The sequence below is a fragment of a genome, unplaced genomic scaffold, assembly GCF_019419815.1.
Source record: "Pyrus x bretschneideri cultivar Hongxiangsu unplaced genomic scaffold, Pyrus_bretschneideri_v1 Contig6, whole genome shotgun sequence".
NCBI classification, from domain to species: domain Eukaryota; kingdom Viridiplantae; phylum Streptophyta; class Magnoliopsida; order Rosales; family Rosaceae; genus Pyrus; species Pyrus x bretschneideri.
Window position 1 is genome coordinate 1,052,906 of NW_025999798.1, and position 17,480 is coordinate 1,070,385.

Sequence of the window (17,480 nt, forward strand, 5' to 3'; positions counted from 1 at the left end):
ACAATTTTTTATTTTTTGAATAAATGATATTTTTTATACTAAAAAAAAAAGAGTAGACTTAATCTCATAACGTGATTCAAATTCGTTTTTCATAAAAATTGAACCTCAAACCTGACCAATTGTAACAATTAGCCATATGGCTCAATTACAATATTAATTAATTAATTGAGAAGATTAAGATAGGTAGGGCTGCCAGATGGGGCTCCGTTACAAAATTCCTCTCCTTCTTAATCAATCCAAATCCCCAAAGACTGCAGTCGACACACGTGATGGAGAAAACGAAACTGATAATTACTTTAAAATCTGACTTGTCGATATTATCCTAGCCACCTGCTTTTTTTAAGTACAATTTTCATCTTAGTTTTTACTTTTTGTTTCTATTTTTATTACAAGTGGTGATATTATGCGGCATCGTGCTCTCTACTACCGTTTTAATGGCGTTTTCTACTACGATTTTGTTGTATTGAACAATTCTACCCAATCGCTGAGCCACACCCGTTTGCCCACTGATCAGATACATTGGATTAGCATATCCCTACCCTAAACAAACCAACAGTGGATTTTTTGGTGAGGATCCTGGGAATCTGTGAATTATGTTTGTTCATCGTATATCGTGCAATCATTTTTTGAGATACTATTTGTGTTTAATTTTAAATAAAAATATTTAAAATGATTTCTGACCCATAATATACAATGAATGGACACAATTTACAAATCCCCATAATGCTCATAAAGAAGATCTGGTGAGAATCGGGATTCCTAAATAAATATAGTGGACAAATCCTAGTCAATTGCACCTTGCCACGTAACACCCAAAGATTCTCATGTTTCATCAAACCAGTGGCGCCGTCTGATTGGTTGGCCAGTGTCACCGTCCACGAGGGTGCATATCGAGTTTCCGGTAGGTGGTGAGCGCACATGGATTTGGAATTTTTAAGGGTCAGAGTTAGAGATGGGTAGAACAACAAGAACTTTTTTTTTTTGTCGAAACAATTGGGACTTTTACTGCTTGTTTTGTTGTTCAGAGCCTGTTCTTTTAGGCCGTGTTGGGTCATCATCTTTGTTATCGTGTACTGTTCACGTGGATCAACATCCGTGCAGACGAGGGTGCATCAGCCTTCATATTGCATATCGAGATTTAAAAAATAGAAAATTAGCATCAGGTTCTTAGTTTTAATGTTCATTGATTAAGATCTTATCAATTTTTAGATTTTGATCAAAGTTTCTAGCATTAATATATTAATCAATTACATGCGAGTTACATAATTTTTATAATAAAAATTAGTAATTGATTTAGAGTTTTAATACTCACACCCTTATTAAAATCCTAATTAATTTTTAATTCAAACATTTCCAAAATATAAAAAATAAAAAATAGAATTTGTACCCATTAAATTTTTATTAAAAAAATTTAATTTTTTAATCTTATATGTACCCATTATTAAATATACCAATTTGTTATATAAAAAAAGTACCATTTTTTAATATAAAATGTACCCATTTTTTAAATAAAATTCATTCAATATTTTCTCTAATCCATTTTTTAAACTTATATGGGTACATTCTATTTCGTTGATTTGAGAATGTATCTATGTCAAGTTTAATAGAAGAAATTTAATAATGTTATTAAGCCTATTATCTTTTTCCTTTTTTTTTTTTTTTTTTTGGTTTTTGAAAAATGTACCCATGTTTTGTTACAATAATTTTTTTGGTTAGTTTTGATGAACGTACCTGTCACATCCCGACCCCGAGGGGACCACTTCTCGAGCCCGCTCCACCACCGTAGCATGATATTGTCCGCTTTGTTTCTGGGAACTCACACGAGAACTTCCCGATGGGTCACCCATCCTGGGAGTGCTCTCGCGCGCTACTCGCTTAACTTCAGAGTTCTCATGGAACCCGAAGTTAGTGAGCTCCCAAAAGGCCTCGTGTTAGGTAGGGATGAGAATATACATATAAAGATCACTCTCCTGGGCAATGTGGGATGTCACAATCCATCCTCCTTAAGGGCCCGACGTCCTCGTCGGCACAACACGACCTGGGTTAGGCTCTGATACCAAATTGTCAAATCCCGCCCCGAGGGGGACCACTTCCTAGGCCCGCTCCACCACCGTAGCATGATATTGTCCGTTTTGGGCCCCCAGCACACCCTCACGGTTTTGTTTCTAGGAACTCACACGAGAACTTCCTGATGGGTCCTGGGAGTGCTCTCACACGCTACTAGCTTAACTTCGAAGTTCCCATGGAACCCGAAACCAGTGAACTCCCAAAATGCCTCGTGCTAGGTAGGGATGAAAATATATATATAAGGATCACTTCCCTGAGCGATGTGGGATGTCACAGTACCCATATATAGATATATATACACAATATATAGGAGAGTATAATTTATCTTTAATATTTTTAATCCCATAAATTATGAGTTTTATTTAAAATCTCATTAATATAAATAACTACAAATTTCATTTTAATTTAAAAATATATAACCTGTATAAAAATACATTATTACATTAATATCAGGGACTTCAATTAAAAACTAAAAATCACAAAGGCTTCAGTCAAGGAACATTGGTAGTTAAGGACCGCATCCAAAGTATCCCTTTAAAATATGACCGAAGGGTTATGATCATGTAATAAGGAAACGATTTTAAATTCAACTTTCATGAATTACAAACTTGGTCGTTTAATCGCAACTGACTCATTCAATGATACAGCATATTCTCACTATAATAGTGTTGTTTGAAGAAAAGCGTTTCGGTATAACTCTCAAAATCACTTGAATTTGTATTAGAAATTTGACGTACTTATTACAAAGCGTTTGTAAGGAGAAGCACATCGTAGATAAACATTTCCAAACGGACGACCCTAAAATAGCATATTTATAAGTACTTTCAGTGTTGCTGGGGTCCCTTTCATCAACGAAAAAAAGTTATCAGGCTAAAATTGCGTTCTTATCTCAATTTGTTACCCAATTTCCCGCTCAAAAAGAATAAAATATATACATTACAGTAGATTTAATCATGCAGAATTGACTCAAAACGAGTAAGCTAGTGTTTCCACACATTTTTACTTTAGTTTACAGAAGTACGTTGACTTCTGAGTCCAGTATAATCTTAATCTCCTGAGGAATTCTGCAGATACATGTTTGACTGCCACTGCTACCTAAACAGATTTAGTTCCCAAGATATTGAATTTACAAGTATTCCCAGACTTGGTGTCCAGACAAACGTCACAATCTAATCTACCATCGTTGGTTGGAACTTCCACTCGGAATCAATTTAGTCAAGCTTATACTGAATTAGAACTTAACAAACAAAGGTGATTGCTATGATTCTCAACAAACAAAGGTGGTAAGGTGGTAAAGAAGAAAATCTAATGGCTCGTTTGAAAGCTTTTAAAATAACTAAAACCGCTTTTAGAAGAAAAAAAATGTTTTTGGGTTTCAAAAAACATTTTTACAAAAACGTTTTCGGTCATTTTAAAAATAGTTTCAAACTAGCCTTAAGTCTATAAGGACAAGGTAACCTAGATTTATTTTCTTTCAAAGGCTAACTTATGATGTAAACTAGATGTACACATAACTACTCTAAATTAGGGCTCGTTTGTAAGTGTTTTTAAATGACTAAAACATTTTTAGAGAAATTGATTTTGGGTTTCAAAAACATTTTAAATGTTTTTTGGAATAAGCACTAGATATATGCTTCTTACTAAAAGCATTTAAAGTGCTTTTCCATTGTCCATTTGATTACAAAGGATTAGTTTCAAAAATATTTTTACCAAAAATGTTTTTAATCATTTTAAAAGTACTTCTAAACAAATTGTTAAAGGATGATTAGAAAGAAGTGGGCCATAGACAAAGTGTTAGTAGCTAACACATATACCAAAGTCTAAAGCCCACCTAGTAAATTATGGGCTGATTAGTGATGATTATGCCTAAGTCAGTGGGCTCGGTTTTGGCTTACTAACTTGTGTGTGATCGGGGCTTTGTTCAGGTCGTGTAGCAATATGTAGGCAAACACAAGCTCTGTCAGCCTAAGTTGAGCACATTTAAAGAACGAAAATGTGCACACTTTTTCAGCTTTTCGTCAGAGGCGGATGCATATTAAGATCAAGATAGTCTTATGATCATTTGGAGTTCGAAAAATATACATGTGAATGTTTTAAGCCCTTAGAATATTTCGTACGAGTTTCTTTTGTACATATCAAGTGTTTGATGTAATACCTGTTAGACATATCTCGACAGATTGCATCAATAATACTCGATAAATTTTCTTGATATCACTAATCACATTACTTTAGCATATGTTGATATATGTTGACATTGCGCAACATGGTTGTTGACGACAATAAGCCCACCAAGTGTTCAACGAAATACCTCAGTGAATGAACTGAAATTTATTTTTTGCACGCTTCGCGTTGTTTCTATTTTAAAAACTTGGACCTTTAACATTAGGATCTCCAAGATTCAAATCCTGAATCAACCACTACTTCTCGCACCTCGGTGTTTAATGTTTTCTGTTACTTTCATTGGTTTATTCAATTCAACAATCACAATAAAAAGAGTGTGAGAAGTTTAAAAAGTTTGTGAAAATCACCTCATTTTCAAAGAAATTATTTTCCCAAGCAAAATTTGAAATTTTTTTTTGTCAAACGATAGATTTTGTTAGATTATATGATAAATTAGTCACCAACAAATTTTGAAGTCACGCCGTCATGTAAAAGCTTAACACCTTTCCAGTACTGCACGATGGGTTTGAGAAAGATTATAATCTTAGCTTTGGTCGTCCATTACATCGTGATCGTTAATCCATCAACCCTCGTAGCTTTGCCAAGTAGGAAAAAGAAAAGAGAAAATAATAAATAAATAAATAAAAAGAAAAATTAATGAAAATAGCTTGAAAGTTTTAACGAAAATGACAAAATAAGGAGTACAATGAATAGTACTAATATTAACTTTTTAATGTAAAAATATGATTTTTCGTTAAAATGAACAGTTACGTTAAAATTCTCTTTTTAGCAAGCCCACTTAAGTGACCTCACCGGAAGCACGTGAGGTTACCCACAAGCTAATGTTTGCTCCATCAAGTTCTCGAGTAACCGGAGTCACGGTGGTTACAAGCCAGCGTCAGTAGCTGCCTCAACTGAACCGGGGTTCCTCTGCCGGCAGAAAACCCGAAAAAAACACCCCAACCCAATTCTCCGCCGTCTTCAATTTCGCAATCAGCCACCTCAAATCTCCAATTCCGGCGCCGAGCATAACGTATCTGAGATTTTCTTATCCGGGTATTTTTCAGATTTGTCCATAAAGTGTTGGAATTTAAATCCAGACCCATAAGAATTCACATAGAGGAGGATGAGAACCGCCGCGAAAGGCAACCAGGAGGAGGATGAGTACGACGAGGAGGAGTTTGGCTCCAGGAAAGAAGGTCCTTCCAATTCCAACAGCAAAGGTGACATATTTATAACCACCTTGTTTTCGATCATGGTTATCTCGAATTTGTAGATCCAACGTTATAATTTGAGGATTTACTACATTGGCAATTGTAATGTTCTTTGTTTGATTGGAATTTGAGTACGAAATATTTCACCTTTACTGTTTTTAGCTATGTTTTTCCTTTTGATTTTATGGGTGTTTAGAGGGAAGCATGCATTTCTGTTTTCTAATTTGGAATTCTGGATTTTGGATATGGAAACTAGATGCTAAGAACAACGATAAGGCTAGTGCTATTCGATCGAAACATTCAGTCACAGAGCAGAGGAGGAGGAGCAAGATCAATGAGAGGTAAGCTTTATGTGCATCTGTTCTTCAGCAAATTTTCGCATTTCGAAATTTACTTTGGCAAATTGGGGTTCGAAACAGAAGGGGCGGGGTAGTTTATTCGGAGGACATTGCGCACTATTTACTACTCGATACTATTGGATTGGTGTAATTAGTTTGACAGTGCTTTTGATGTTTGTACGGTACTTAGCAGCTGATTAGTTGATGATGGTGCTTGTTTAGCCAATTACTTGTCGCCTTTCGAATATAATTTCTTCTTTGAAAACAAGTCCATTACTTGATTAGTTCAACTTCTATAGCGTAGATAAAGTTTGAAGCTTCCATGGTTTTTATTTAACCAAGTGGAATCTGTTCATGTAGTTTAAACTGTGGATCGGTCACATGGTCATTACATCATAGACGTTGAAGTTCTGGTGTTACGATTGGTAGCCCATGGAATTAGGTGTTTCTTGTTGTGTAATTGGTTTAGTGAGTTGTCAATTTACTTGTCAATAGAGCTTAAGGGAGCTTAAATTTTTCTTTCAGGTTCCAGATATTGAGAGATCTAATACCCCATAGTGATCAGAAAAGAGATACGGCATCATTCCTGCTCGAGGTACGTTCTTTGTGTACGGATAACTGTGCAAGTTGTCAAACTAATTTTGAAACCACACTGTAAGCTTACTTGGTTATTTATCATTTTTTTTGCAGGTGATCGAGTATGTCCAGTACTTACAGGAAAAAGTCCACAAATATGAAGGTTCATACCAGGGTTGGAGTCCTGAGCCCACAAAGTTGATGCCATGGGTATTGTTCTGAATCTTGGTCTTATATAGTCTGGGTGTAAGGTACTATGTTCACCTGAAAGCACAAAGGCAGGTGTTAATAGCTGCATATGTGCATACTATAGAAATCGGGTTGATCTATGTAATTATACTGCAGAGCATCTGACTGCTTCCCGAGTTCCCGTCCTGCATAAAGCACACTATAATTCCTTTCAAGAGTATGTAATTATTTATGGCCCTACTTTGGCTAAGCATTTTTGGCAACCTTTTTCCTTTTGGAGTTGTTGTCATTGGTTCTTTGCATAAAAAGTTGATTAATTGGGTAATTATGGGATGGACTCAATTGTTGTTAAGGTGGAATCATATTAAACTGCTTCTAATTCATGTTTTCTGGTGGACAAAAGACAACGACCATAGCGTCTGAATATGTCACTTACTTTCTTGTCAAAGATACTTTTGGATCTAACATGTACCTCCTTCATGAAACAGAGAAACAGTCACTGGCGTGTTCAGAGTTTTGTTGGTAATCCTCAGGCCATAAAGAGTGACACTGCACCGGTGTCACCATTTCCTGGGAAATTTGATGAAAATAACATCTCTATCAATCCGAACATGCTGGGAAACAGCACTTCGAATCCAGTAGAAACTGACCCTAGCAGGGATGTTGCCTCCAAAATAGTGGATCAACAACCTGAGATAGTGAACAAGGGGATTCCTCTGCCTATGTCACTACCAAACATTACTCCCCCGGTCAGAAGTGGTGGTGTGCTTGCCCATCCTCTCCAGGGACAAATTTCTGATGCTCAATCAACTCAGTGTCCCACCACTAGTGCTAGTGATGCACTGAGCCAACACGAGCAGCTGACAGTTGAAGGAGGAACAATAAGCATCTCAAGTGTTTATTCACAAGGGTGAGTGCTCAAACTATAGTTATAGAACCACCAGTTTGAGAAACATCGAAATTAGAACATACTATGAGTCTCATTTAACTTTTGGAAATATTTGTTGTACTACGTTTTGCTTCGATCCTGTCGATTAACTATTGTGACTCCGGACCTTATTATTGATCACATTTGCTCAAGTTGTTTGTATATTATCACAGTGATACAGTGTACGTCATGCATTTTCTTGATCAGTTTCTCTGCTTCTGAGTTCTAACTGTCCAAATTATGAACAGGTTATTAAACTCTCTGAGCCAAGTGCTGCAGAGTGCAGGTGTTGATCTGTCGCATGCTAGTATCTCAGTGCAGATTGATCTTGGGAATCGTGCAAACCGAGGGCTGTCCTCTGGAACACCTGCTTCTAAGGTATAAGTTGGGTATTGATGACCTGGAATAGTATAAGTGGTTCCATTTATTTGCTTTTCTTTCCACTGCCCAACCACTCTCTCCGTTAACCATCTTTCTAAACCATGCGGGTCTGTTTATTTCAAATTACAATACTCTTTCCATCCATTCCTATGGATTTGTCAACCTGTATGGTTACGCTACACGGGACTCTGCTAAGGTTTTTCATTCGTTCTCACAGACAGGAAAGATAAAGTCTCAAAATTTGTATTGCTTTCCAGGATAATGAGAATCCCCATTCAAGCAATCAGACGATGGCGCATTTTAGGGACGCTGGCAGTGGAGAGGACTCCGATCAAGCTCATAAGCGCCTCAAGACATAAAACTAGTGTGGAGTCTCCTTCTTCTCCGCCGTCACCCATATTTTTACTCCTTTATTCTGCTTTGGGATGTCTTAGTGTCCATCTTCTGGTTAGTGTACATGCAGTGCTTTGGTTTTTTCCTTTACATATTTCATTGAACCCATGTTGAGAACAATTTCCCTCAGTTATAGATTTCTTTGAGGAAGGAACCCGTGTTAGGAAATGCCGTCACCCATATGTTAGTTTTATCGTACATAATTGTTTCGAATGTATCAATTGGAGCCATTGAGGTGCCATTTCGTGGTAATAAAGTTGTTAGTTCGTGTCTCGAGGATTATTTGTTGGGTAATGCTAGAGAGATCGAAATTTTAAAACCTAATTTACAAACCGAATGATGTGGTTGTAGATAATTGAATTATTAATTGTCGATTAACGTGCTTATTTTTTATTGGTGACAGGTTATTTGATTTACAAATTAAGTTTCAAATTTTGGTCTTCTAGCATTATCCTTATTTGTTTAGGGCAAACAGTTTGCATCAGTGGCAAGGATCATTTAGTCTCGATGGACTGAATGGTGGAACATCACAAAACCCTAATCTTCTGCTTGTAATGTTTACTGCAAATTTCAAAGAAAATATAAATAAAAGAATACTTATTTTAGTGATGCTGCCTAGCGAAGTGGAATCTAAGGTACATACCAACCACACTACCCAATTTTTGGGTAGGGGTTTCTACGTCGTTTTTTGAGCAACTTTTGGGCACCTCTGATAATAATGATACTCCTTATATTTTGGTTTGACACAGATTTGACGGTGTGAAAGCTACACTAATCAGACATGTTCACCGAAGTTTATCTCTGCTATATCAGAGACCTTTTGGTTTTTAAACAATTTGTGGCAAACATTCCTGGGGATTGCTATAGAAATATTCTTCTTCCTTAGGCTTGCCAGGAATCTCCAATCTTGGAGCTGGGCTTCCCATGCGATTAGCGTGCCTTGTTTTCACTGCCTGTGAAAATTCATTCCAGCTCAGACTTCCATTCTTGTACTGGCGTATCAATTCCACCAGAAGCTTTCTGTGTAGCCGAATTGTCGTCCTGAATCCCAAGTACCTGCGCTCTTGTGCACGCACACACATATGTTTGTATAATTATGTATCAAATGTCATTGAGAAAGAAATTAACATAGTAATATATTGGTAACGTATGTTACATACCTTCTATGGCCTTCAACAATTCTTGCCATGTTTCCTTTATAAGTAGGAACGAAGATGTCGCTTTCCAATGACACCATATAATCCAATGCTGCCATTCGGTTTGAATGGTTCCTGAAGGGCTCGAGGTCGGAGGATTCCAGCAACGTCTCCTTTTTAACCTGTTTGCAGACGATAATAAGCGTTGAACATGAGTATAATACTTGTAATCGAGTTGTTTCTTGAGGTTCAAGCAACTAACCGTATGGGGAAAGGCTAGTCTCAGAGGCACCATTCTTCTTTCTCCGCCATATATATCGCCGGCAGCGATATAAACTTGGGTGCCAGGATCAATATCCAAAGCCCTCAGTGCAAGTGCAGTTTCCTCAGGAGTTAAGGGGCACGCCCCAACTCTTCTTTTCTTAACAGAATCTATTATTTTCTGCTTCCACCATGGGTAAGCAAACCTGTTTAATATATTAACATCCGCAAGTTAATCATATTTGAATTTATGAAAAGAAACAACTAAAAAGGAACTGAAATTAAGATTGAGAAAATCTTAAAATCTTTAGAGCGGTCTGACCACGTTATGAAGTTCTTACAAACAAGCCGGTCAATTGGGTTTTCACGGGACCTCACACTGTCTATACTTTTGAGAGATGTCATAAGAATGACGTGATCATACTGCCTTACCAAAGATTTTCTTCTCACTCTAACCTCATATTTGTTAATTCTTCAATTTCTTTGGCATTGCAACCTTCCGTACAACCAGAAAATGCCAACATGTCCATTTCATATCTCAGATGAAGAACTAGGAATGGACCCTTTTCCCTCAGAATCCTAACAATCTTCTTTCCCAGTTCCTCAATAGGAGGAGTGAATCTCAGAGCTCTGTAATTCGCTTTGCACCGCAGTTTCTGAACCTCCTTGGGGATCCCATTATTCGCAAGCCTGGTATCGGCCTGAGTGAAATGCAGCACTTCATTCTTCTTTATGCGAGGAAGAATCTGCGTACGAATCAAGTATTAACAAAAGATTAGTTGTAATTAACATTAATAGTATAACACAATGGCAATGATTAAAGAATTAATCTTAAATACCAGTTCGTAGTAATATTTCATGTTGGCCCAGCTAACAGGAGCCATGGAATAGAGGGTAGCTATCTCTACTCTTCTTTTCTGCTTATCAGGCAGAGCTTTTAGTATCCTGACTTCATCTCTCAGAGATGCAATGAAGTAATCCACATCAAATATATCTTCAAACCGACTGCAAAATTAAGTATTCAACTCTGTCAGATTTAATTTATTGTTAATGAAGGTACTTGGCTGGGGTTGCCTCACTAGTGACTCGGGAGAAAAACATTTGTCCGACCGACCATATACGGCTATTGAGAGAATCGGATGGTATCATGGGTAGGGACGGGAGAAAAGAAAATACAAACGACCCTCTTTAATTACGTGCAATAGCACAATCACGTGGTCTAACAGGCAGACTCTAAAATTTGTTCTAACTAAGGCATCTCTCATACCGAGTGGGATCAGAGTTGAGTTGGAAGAAAACCAAAGGGCATGGATCTTATGCTTTTGTAATAGTGGTTTGACAAGGCACCCTACTCAAGTTTAAGTGAAAGACATAGGGAGAGAGAGTTGTAATTTGACTAACCTGCGATCATTCCAAAAGGAGGTATTGTCCAACTCAGGAACTATAAGCGTGACATTCATAAAACTTGCAATAGCCACCATGTCACAAATCTGCAGCGTAAGATATTGAAGAGCAGTACTTGAATTTTCAAGAATATCAATGCAAATTAAGAATAAAATATAAGCAGAAAAGTACTTACACCAGCCCGCATTTGATTCAATCCTCCATTGGATGAGACCATCAGATATCCATTATTCTCAGAATTCCCTGCAAAAATGAACACAAGTCTTCAAACCAAATCTTGACAATTGTAAGATACCGTGTTAGACAACTACGTGCCCGAAAAGCTTATGTTATCAAAAAAACAAGCCAACAATGTATATCAAACTAACCACTGGCATAAATAACAAATATTATTAACCTTATGAGAAAGTTGTGGACACTCACTTTCAGTTCCAGTAATTTGTGGCTGAGTGATGGTTTGAGAATTCGAGCGAAACATCAAAACCCGGGTTACATCGCTGAGCGTGCTCAGCTGCACCGCGCAGACGCAGATGAGAAGCAGCGTGGTTGTGGCTGTAAAAGCAAACAACTTGAGTCTGCATAACCGTGACTGCGCAATGATCAAGCTCGTCAACCTCTCGCCTTTGAAGTTGGATCCTCCTATCAATTTGTCCACTTTGATTCCTCCAAAGTACTTCAAATTGTGTTCCATCTTATGTTGCTTCACCTTGGCCTCCCCAAATTCAGACCCTTCGAAACCATCTTTAGTTTTTTTCCATCTTCACAATACTTCTTCAACCATATATATGAACTAGCTCTTCCAGTGACAGCAAATATTAAAAAATAGAAATTTTGAGGCGGTTTTTATCGACCAGCTTTTTGTATAACAAAGCTGGCCTGAGGAGCCGCGTCTAAAAATGGAGATACATTGTTGCTTTTAAAGGGAGCTCATGCACTCCCATAATTCATAAATATTGAGAGTTGTGTTATTGATTACGGTTAGGCATGAAAGAAAAGAGAGAAAGAGTCATACATCAACCATTCATTTGCAACCAAATTAAAGTAAGGCAACTACAGTTTCATACTCATAATTGTTAGACAAGCATATTTTCACGTTGTAGAATTTATCTTGGAAGTTTTGTGGTGTGACACACTGACACTACGTGGTGTTATCAATTCTTTAATTTATAACACATATATCTATTTTTATTACTTCATCTTAAGTCCGATGTGTATTTAAACCAACCTAAATAATAGATTAATTTAAACCAAATTAAACTCGCAAGCGCACGAATCAATTGTAGTAATATATGCGAATACGAGGTCGATCCCACAGGTATTGCTTTAACACCAATTTAACCGATTAAGCATGCTAGACTTAATTAAACAAACAAAGGATATATTGAATTGAATAATTGAGTAAGACTAAAATTAACAAGAAAAAGAAAAGACAATTAACTAAAACAAACACACGACATAAGAAAACCTAAGGTTATGAATCCACCAATAACAATCCTATTTACTTTTCCTAGAGCCAATTACTATCCAATAACCATGCCAATGTTAAAGGTTGTTCTTTCTAAGGTATGAATTAATCCGTGGTCAGGCATCAACTCTTGTATCTCTACATGATAATTATATCATATTGGTTAGGCATACAATTAAACACATAAAAACCCATTAAGCATAGAAGAATCATGTCAACCAAGTAAGTAGGACGAGCTTGATATTGGTCATCCTCATAGATTTATCTAACCATCTAGATGCAAAATTCCTAAAGATGATCAGTCATTAGAAATTCGAACCTAAAATAAAATACCCACAAAGATTAAAAATATAATATGACATATAATCGGATAATAATTAACAAAGTACTTCGCAAATATTCATGTCATGGCTTCATCATAAACCTTAGAAAATAACTTAGTTACACATAGAAATAAAAATAAAAGAAGATAGAACCTGGAGTCCATGGCAAAGCACATCCCTAAGCTCTTCTTCACTTATTGCGGAGATGGTGAATGGTATAGTATGGTGTGGGTGATATAGGGGGATGCGGGGGTGGATGGATATCTAAGAGAGAGCTTAGGGCACTTATTTATACTAGAAAAACCCTAAAAGGTTTGGGAGAAACTCTCCTAAAACAAAACAAACTCCTAAACAATTAATGACACAAACTAGGAAAGAATACTTCTTGACTTGGGAAATACGTTATCTGTCTTGCATGCCAGTTTTGGGGCCGATTTATCTTCTGGAAAATTCTGTAAAAATATGGGAAACGTATCTTTATCTCTTATCTTTCCAAGTATACATCGCACACCACTAGGAAAAATCGGGAAGGCCTTCAAATCTCTATTCTCCCACAGCTGCGCAATTCTGACGGGAAAACAACTTCTGCAGAATTGATTTGTAAAACTGGAATGAATGGTTCCATGGAAAATTATGAAATTTGGACATAACGATTTTCAGCCTCATAGCTTCCTTCTCCAATTGGCATTGCATCAAAACTCCTCCGGAAAGTCGAATTATCACAAAAACGTCATAAGTGCACATAATGGCTGAAACTGAGAAAAGGAAAGTAATAAAGCTCTTTTAAGATCAATTCCTTAACAAAATGACACACCCCGATCGAGATTAGGGCATGCTGGCCGTCACGTGGAAGTGACGTAACCATGTGCACAATGTGGAAGCTAAAAAGTAGTAACGTAAAAGTACGAATAAATAAAACTAGCATACATAAGGTAGAAGTAATAAGTGCTAGCGTAAGTGACACAAGTCCAGAGCAGAAAGCCTAAAGCAGTCCAACTAAAATGACGTTACAACAGTACACCCGAAGGTGGCCCTACGCTGGTGATCGTCTGTCAGAAATGCCGAGAAAGCCCTCTGGGAAACCACCGAACCTGCTATGTAGCTAGAACCTGGAGGGGCGCAAAACAAAAGCGTGAGTGGGCAAAAACAAAGCTTTTCGAAAACCATTTCAAAAACATACTCTAACCCCTCGTCGTAAAACCTGTATACTTCCCAGAAAATAAACATATGTACGTAAATATAAATATGCCAATGATGCTAAAATATATGCCATATCGGGACCTCAGAATGAAATGCAAGTGCTCAGGTATAAATCACATCAATAATATATAATCTGGCAGCCGGAGTCACCTAACGTGACCTGTGCGGCTGCATCTAGAGCTCAAATCTCAATCACAATAACTAAACCTGCCCACGAGTCGGAACCACCTAAAGTGGTCTGTACGACAGGCCTGGGTGTAATACATATAAACGCTCAAGTGCTACGATCACGTGAAGGCTGTGCGAATAATCGCGGGTCACCTACAAGTCGGAACCACCTAAAGTGGTCTGTACGACAGGATTGTGCACCTAACTTGGATCCAAGCTGAGCGTGTGGTGCGGGAGGTGAACAACACGTGAAGGACTGTGCCCTACTCTGGGCGGGAGCACTAACACCGGGGGTGCAGGTTATGAGCTCTCTAAGCATCTCGAATCACCATTTGAAAGTAAACATGAATAACATTTACCTGGCACTTACCTGTGCGTCCACAGCACCAAATATGCATATGTATAAAAATATATACGCCCAATAATGCAACTAATAATGCATAAGTGACGATAATATAATGCATGGCATATAACTAATAAACATTTATATTAATTCTGGGAAAATATACGTATATAGGTATATACGGAAAACCAAAAGCCCACTCATTGATAAGTGGAAGGGTCGTAGCCCCCCTGCCTCGAGTGACCACGCTCGTCCTCGGGATATGTCTCACCTATATGTGAAATAACTATAAAAACGTTAATTTTAAAGCACATAACCAAACTTTCGAAATAACTTCTCATACATTGCTCAAATGGGGTGTATGAATACACCAACGTGATCTACTCAACCTCACGAACATCCACAAATTTTTAGAAAAAATTTTCACAGCCGCACGCGCCCCCACGCGCAGGCCAAGGCACGGCCACACGCGCAGGCATGTGCCTGGCATGCTGACGACGTCAACTGACGCCGTAGGGAATATTCCGTTATCCCTAACGGATTCCGTCAACGGCGTCAGGAATATTCCGTCAGACTTGACGGAATATTCCGTCTTCTTCCCTGGCGAACCTCCAGCGACGTCGCCGGCGCCGGAAAACTGGAAAATTTTTTAAAACGTCCTAACTCCTTCGTTTTTCAACCAAATTCCACGATTTTGGTACCAAAATGAAGCCTAGAACTAGAGGAACACAACCATACAACTTTTAAGGGCTAAAAACCACGAAATCTCACCTGAAAAATCGAACCAACTCCGGCCAACTTCGAAACCAACGATCCCGACGTCCAATTCCTTCAAACGAACTACTCCGAGCCTCCTTGGGACCTCACCAAGCTATCTACAAGCTTCATTTTCCTTAAAACGTGAGAAATCACGTGTGCATGAATAGTACCCAAATCGGACATCGTCGAATCGACGTGAAAACGTTGGAGTTCTTACCTGGAAATGGTATGGTTGGACTCGTACGAGCCTCACGAGCTCGAATATGTGCTCAGTTCCTTCGATCTGTGGAGGTTTAGTGTGCTTGTGTGTGTGTCCGTACGTTTTCGAAGAAAAAGAGAAGGAATGGGGCTCGGGACAGGTGCAGAGAAACAGGGAGAAAGGTTGTGGTGTGTGGGAAGGTGTGTGTGGCACCAAACATGCCAACAAAACCCCAAAAACAAACAATAAACGTAACGAAATCGAGCTAGGGGCAAAACTGTCTTTTCACACGTACGTTTTCGATATTTTCGGGACGGGCTGTCACACAAAACATAGGGATAATTATTATGAAAATATGATAAATAATGCACCTATCAAAGTCCATGAAACATGCTTGATGTTAGTCATGCACTCATATTATAACTCATAATAATAACACCATATGACGGTGTGACTGTCACCACAAAGTTGTGACATGTCTGAAAAAATAAAAAGGTAAAGTTATATATATATATATATAGAGAGAGAGAGAGAGAGAGAGAGAGAGAGAGAGAGAGAGAGAGAGAGAGAGAGAGCACCATTCCCCATTTCTGAATGTTTTGGACAACACACTTTGATTAATTTTGACGCACCTTTTGTACTTTACACCATTCAAAGTAATTAAGAATATCAAAATAAGAGCACAAAGATATCGATCCGATTAAAAATTTGTGAACTACATGGGTGATAGGTTTTAATCTTTAATTATAATCCGAATCTTGGAAATTTTTGGTACCACTTACGTAAGTTAATGATTAATACAAAGCAAACCTTAAAAGTTTACAAGCCAATTACTCATGAAATTAATTCACAGCACATACCAGGTTTATTAAAGACACCGATAGATGTATTGGGCCCAAATGTCTATTAATTATTAACGATAATAACACTAATTTTGTTATTTAAGACTGAAAGGGAAATATAGTCGATTTAGTTTGCTTGACGAAACTGAGACTGTGATTGCATGGCTACAGAAAGTGGTGCCTCGTACACATGTCACATGTGATATATAATTTGACAGTCAATTTTCTTGCAGTAACAAAGTAAATAAAATTAAAACAAAATAATGTATGAGTTTCACATGATTGATGTATTTAGCTTTTTTTTTTTTTTTTTTTTGTCAAACAATAGATTTTGTTAGATTAGATCTTAGGTTAGCGACCGAGCAAGTTTGAACCCACGTCATTATGTAAGGACTTAACACATTTCTACCACTGTAGTAAATGACCACTTGTGATGTATTTAGCTAATTTAGATTTAATTTTATATTATTTATATTTATTAGTTAACTAGCTTTAAGTGTAGTGATATTTCTTTTCTTAAAATTAAGGGAGTTTTAACGAAAAGCCCACAGTACTGTTCACTTTAACGAAAAAGAACATTTTTATACTAAAAAGTCAATCCTGGTACTATTCAATTTACCCTTTATTTTATCTTTATCATTAAAATTCAAAATTTTCAAGCTTATCTCATTAGTTTTCCTTAAAATTAAAGCACCTAAACATCAAGTGCATAAACTGCTCCCAAATTGATAAATTTTTCTAGTTTACTACATTGTTCATCGCGCATTACAATTTTGCAGATATGCCATGCCTTTTTCTTTTTTTTTTTTTTTTTTTTTTTGGAAGACATTAAACAGCTTTTCACTCGTTCTCACAGACAGGAAAGACAAAGTCGAATTTTTTTTATTGCTTTCCCTGATAATGAGAATTCCCATTCAAGCAATCAGAAGATGGCGCATTTTAGGGGCGCTGGCAGTGGAGAGGACTGGCGATCAAGCTCATAAGCGCCTCAAGACATAAAACTAGTGCGGCATCTCCTTATTCTCCATCGTCACCCATATTTTTACTTCTGTATTCTGCCTTGGGATATCTTAGTGTCCATCTTCTGGTTAGTGCACAAGCAGTGCTTTGGTTTTTTTCCTTTGCATATTTCAT

At 37.4% G+C, this 17,480-nt stretch overlaps 2 protein-coding genes across 4 annotated transcripts; one reads left to right on the plus strand and one right to left on the minus strand.

Annotated features, from left to right (window-relative positions):
- Nucleotides 1-5,045: 5,045 nt before the first annotated feature.
- LOC103947294 (transcription factor BIM2) lies at nucleotides 5,046-8,522 on the plus strand. Of its 2 annotated transcripts, none has more exons than XM_048572267.1 (7): nucleotides 5,046-5,450; nucleotides 5,698-5,782; nucleotides 6,305-6,374; nucleotides 6,470-6,565; nucleotides 7,033-7,454; nucleotides 7,721-7,850; nucleotides 8,071-8,202. In XM_048572267.1, the coding sequence occupies exons 1-7, from the start codon at nucleotides 5,354-5,356 to the stop codon at nucleotides 8,113-8,115; spliced, it is 945 nt and encodes a 314-aa protein (XP_048428224.1). In that variant the 5' UTR covers nucleotides 5,046-5,353; the 3' UTR covers nucleotides 8,116-8,202. The 2 variants fall into 2 exon arrangements, with proteins under 2 accessions (XP_048428224.1, XP_048428223.1); XM_048572266.1 differs by having other exon boundaries at nucleotides 5,048-5,450; nucleotides 8,111-8,522.
- Nucleotides 8,523-8,674: 152 nt separating this feature from the next.
- Nucleotides 8,675-13,036, minus strand: LOC103947369 (rhamnogalacturonan I rhamnosyltransferase 1-like). Of its 2 annotated transcripts, none has more exons than XM_048572264.1 (8): nucleotides 11,471-13,036; nucleotides 11,223-11,290; nucleotides 11,045-11,133; nucleotides 10,483-10,648; nucleotides 10,100-10,389; nucleotides 9,645-9,849; nucleotides 9,407-9,564; nucleotides 8,675-9,302 (listed from the first exon to the last, which is right to left on the minus strand). In XM_048572264.1, exons 1-8 carry the CDS (start codon nucleotides 11,736-11,738, stop codon nucleotides 9,074-9,076), a joined length of 1,473 nt encoding a protein of 490 aa, XP_048428221.1. In that variant the 5' UTR covers nucleotides 11,739-13,036; the 3' UTR covers nucleotides 8,675-9,073. The 2 variants fall into 2 exon arrangements, with proteins under 2 accessions (XP_048428221.1, XP_048428222.1); XM_048572265.1 differs by having other exon boundaries at nucleotides 9,073-9,309.
- Nucleotides 13,037-17,480: the final 4,444 nt, after the last annotated feature.

Bases quoted from the DNA above. Each gene is read 5' to 3' on its own strand.
- LOC103947369 (XM_048572264.1), bottom strand. From the start codon at position 11,738: ATGGAACACAATTTGAAGTACTTTGGAGGAATCAAAGTGGACAAATTG. The intron at 11,291-11,470 runs GTGAGTGTCCAC...TCATTTTTGCAG, and splicing joins ACAAATTACTGGAACTGAAA to GGAATTCTGAGAATAATGGA. The intron at 10,649-11,044 runs GTTAGTCAAATT...TTAATTTTGCAG, and splicing joins TCCTTTTGGAATGATCGCAG to TCGGTTTGAAGATATATTTG.
- LOC103947294 (XM_048572266.1), top strand. From the start codon at position 5,354: ATGAGAACCGCCGCGAAAGGCAACCAGGAGGAGGATGAGTACGACGAG. The intron at 6,375-6,469 runs GTACGTTCTTTG...TTTTTTTTGCAG, and splicing joins CGGCATCATTCCTGCTCGAG to GTGATCGAGTATGTCCAGTA. The intron at 6,566-7,032 runs GTATTGTTCTGA...TTCATGAAACAG, and splicing joins CCACAAAGTTGATGCCATGG to AGAAACAGTCACTGGCGTGT.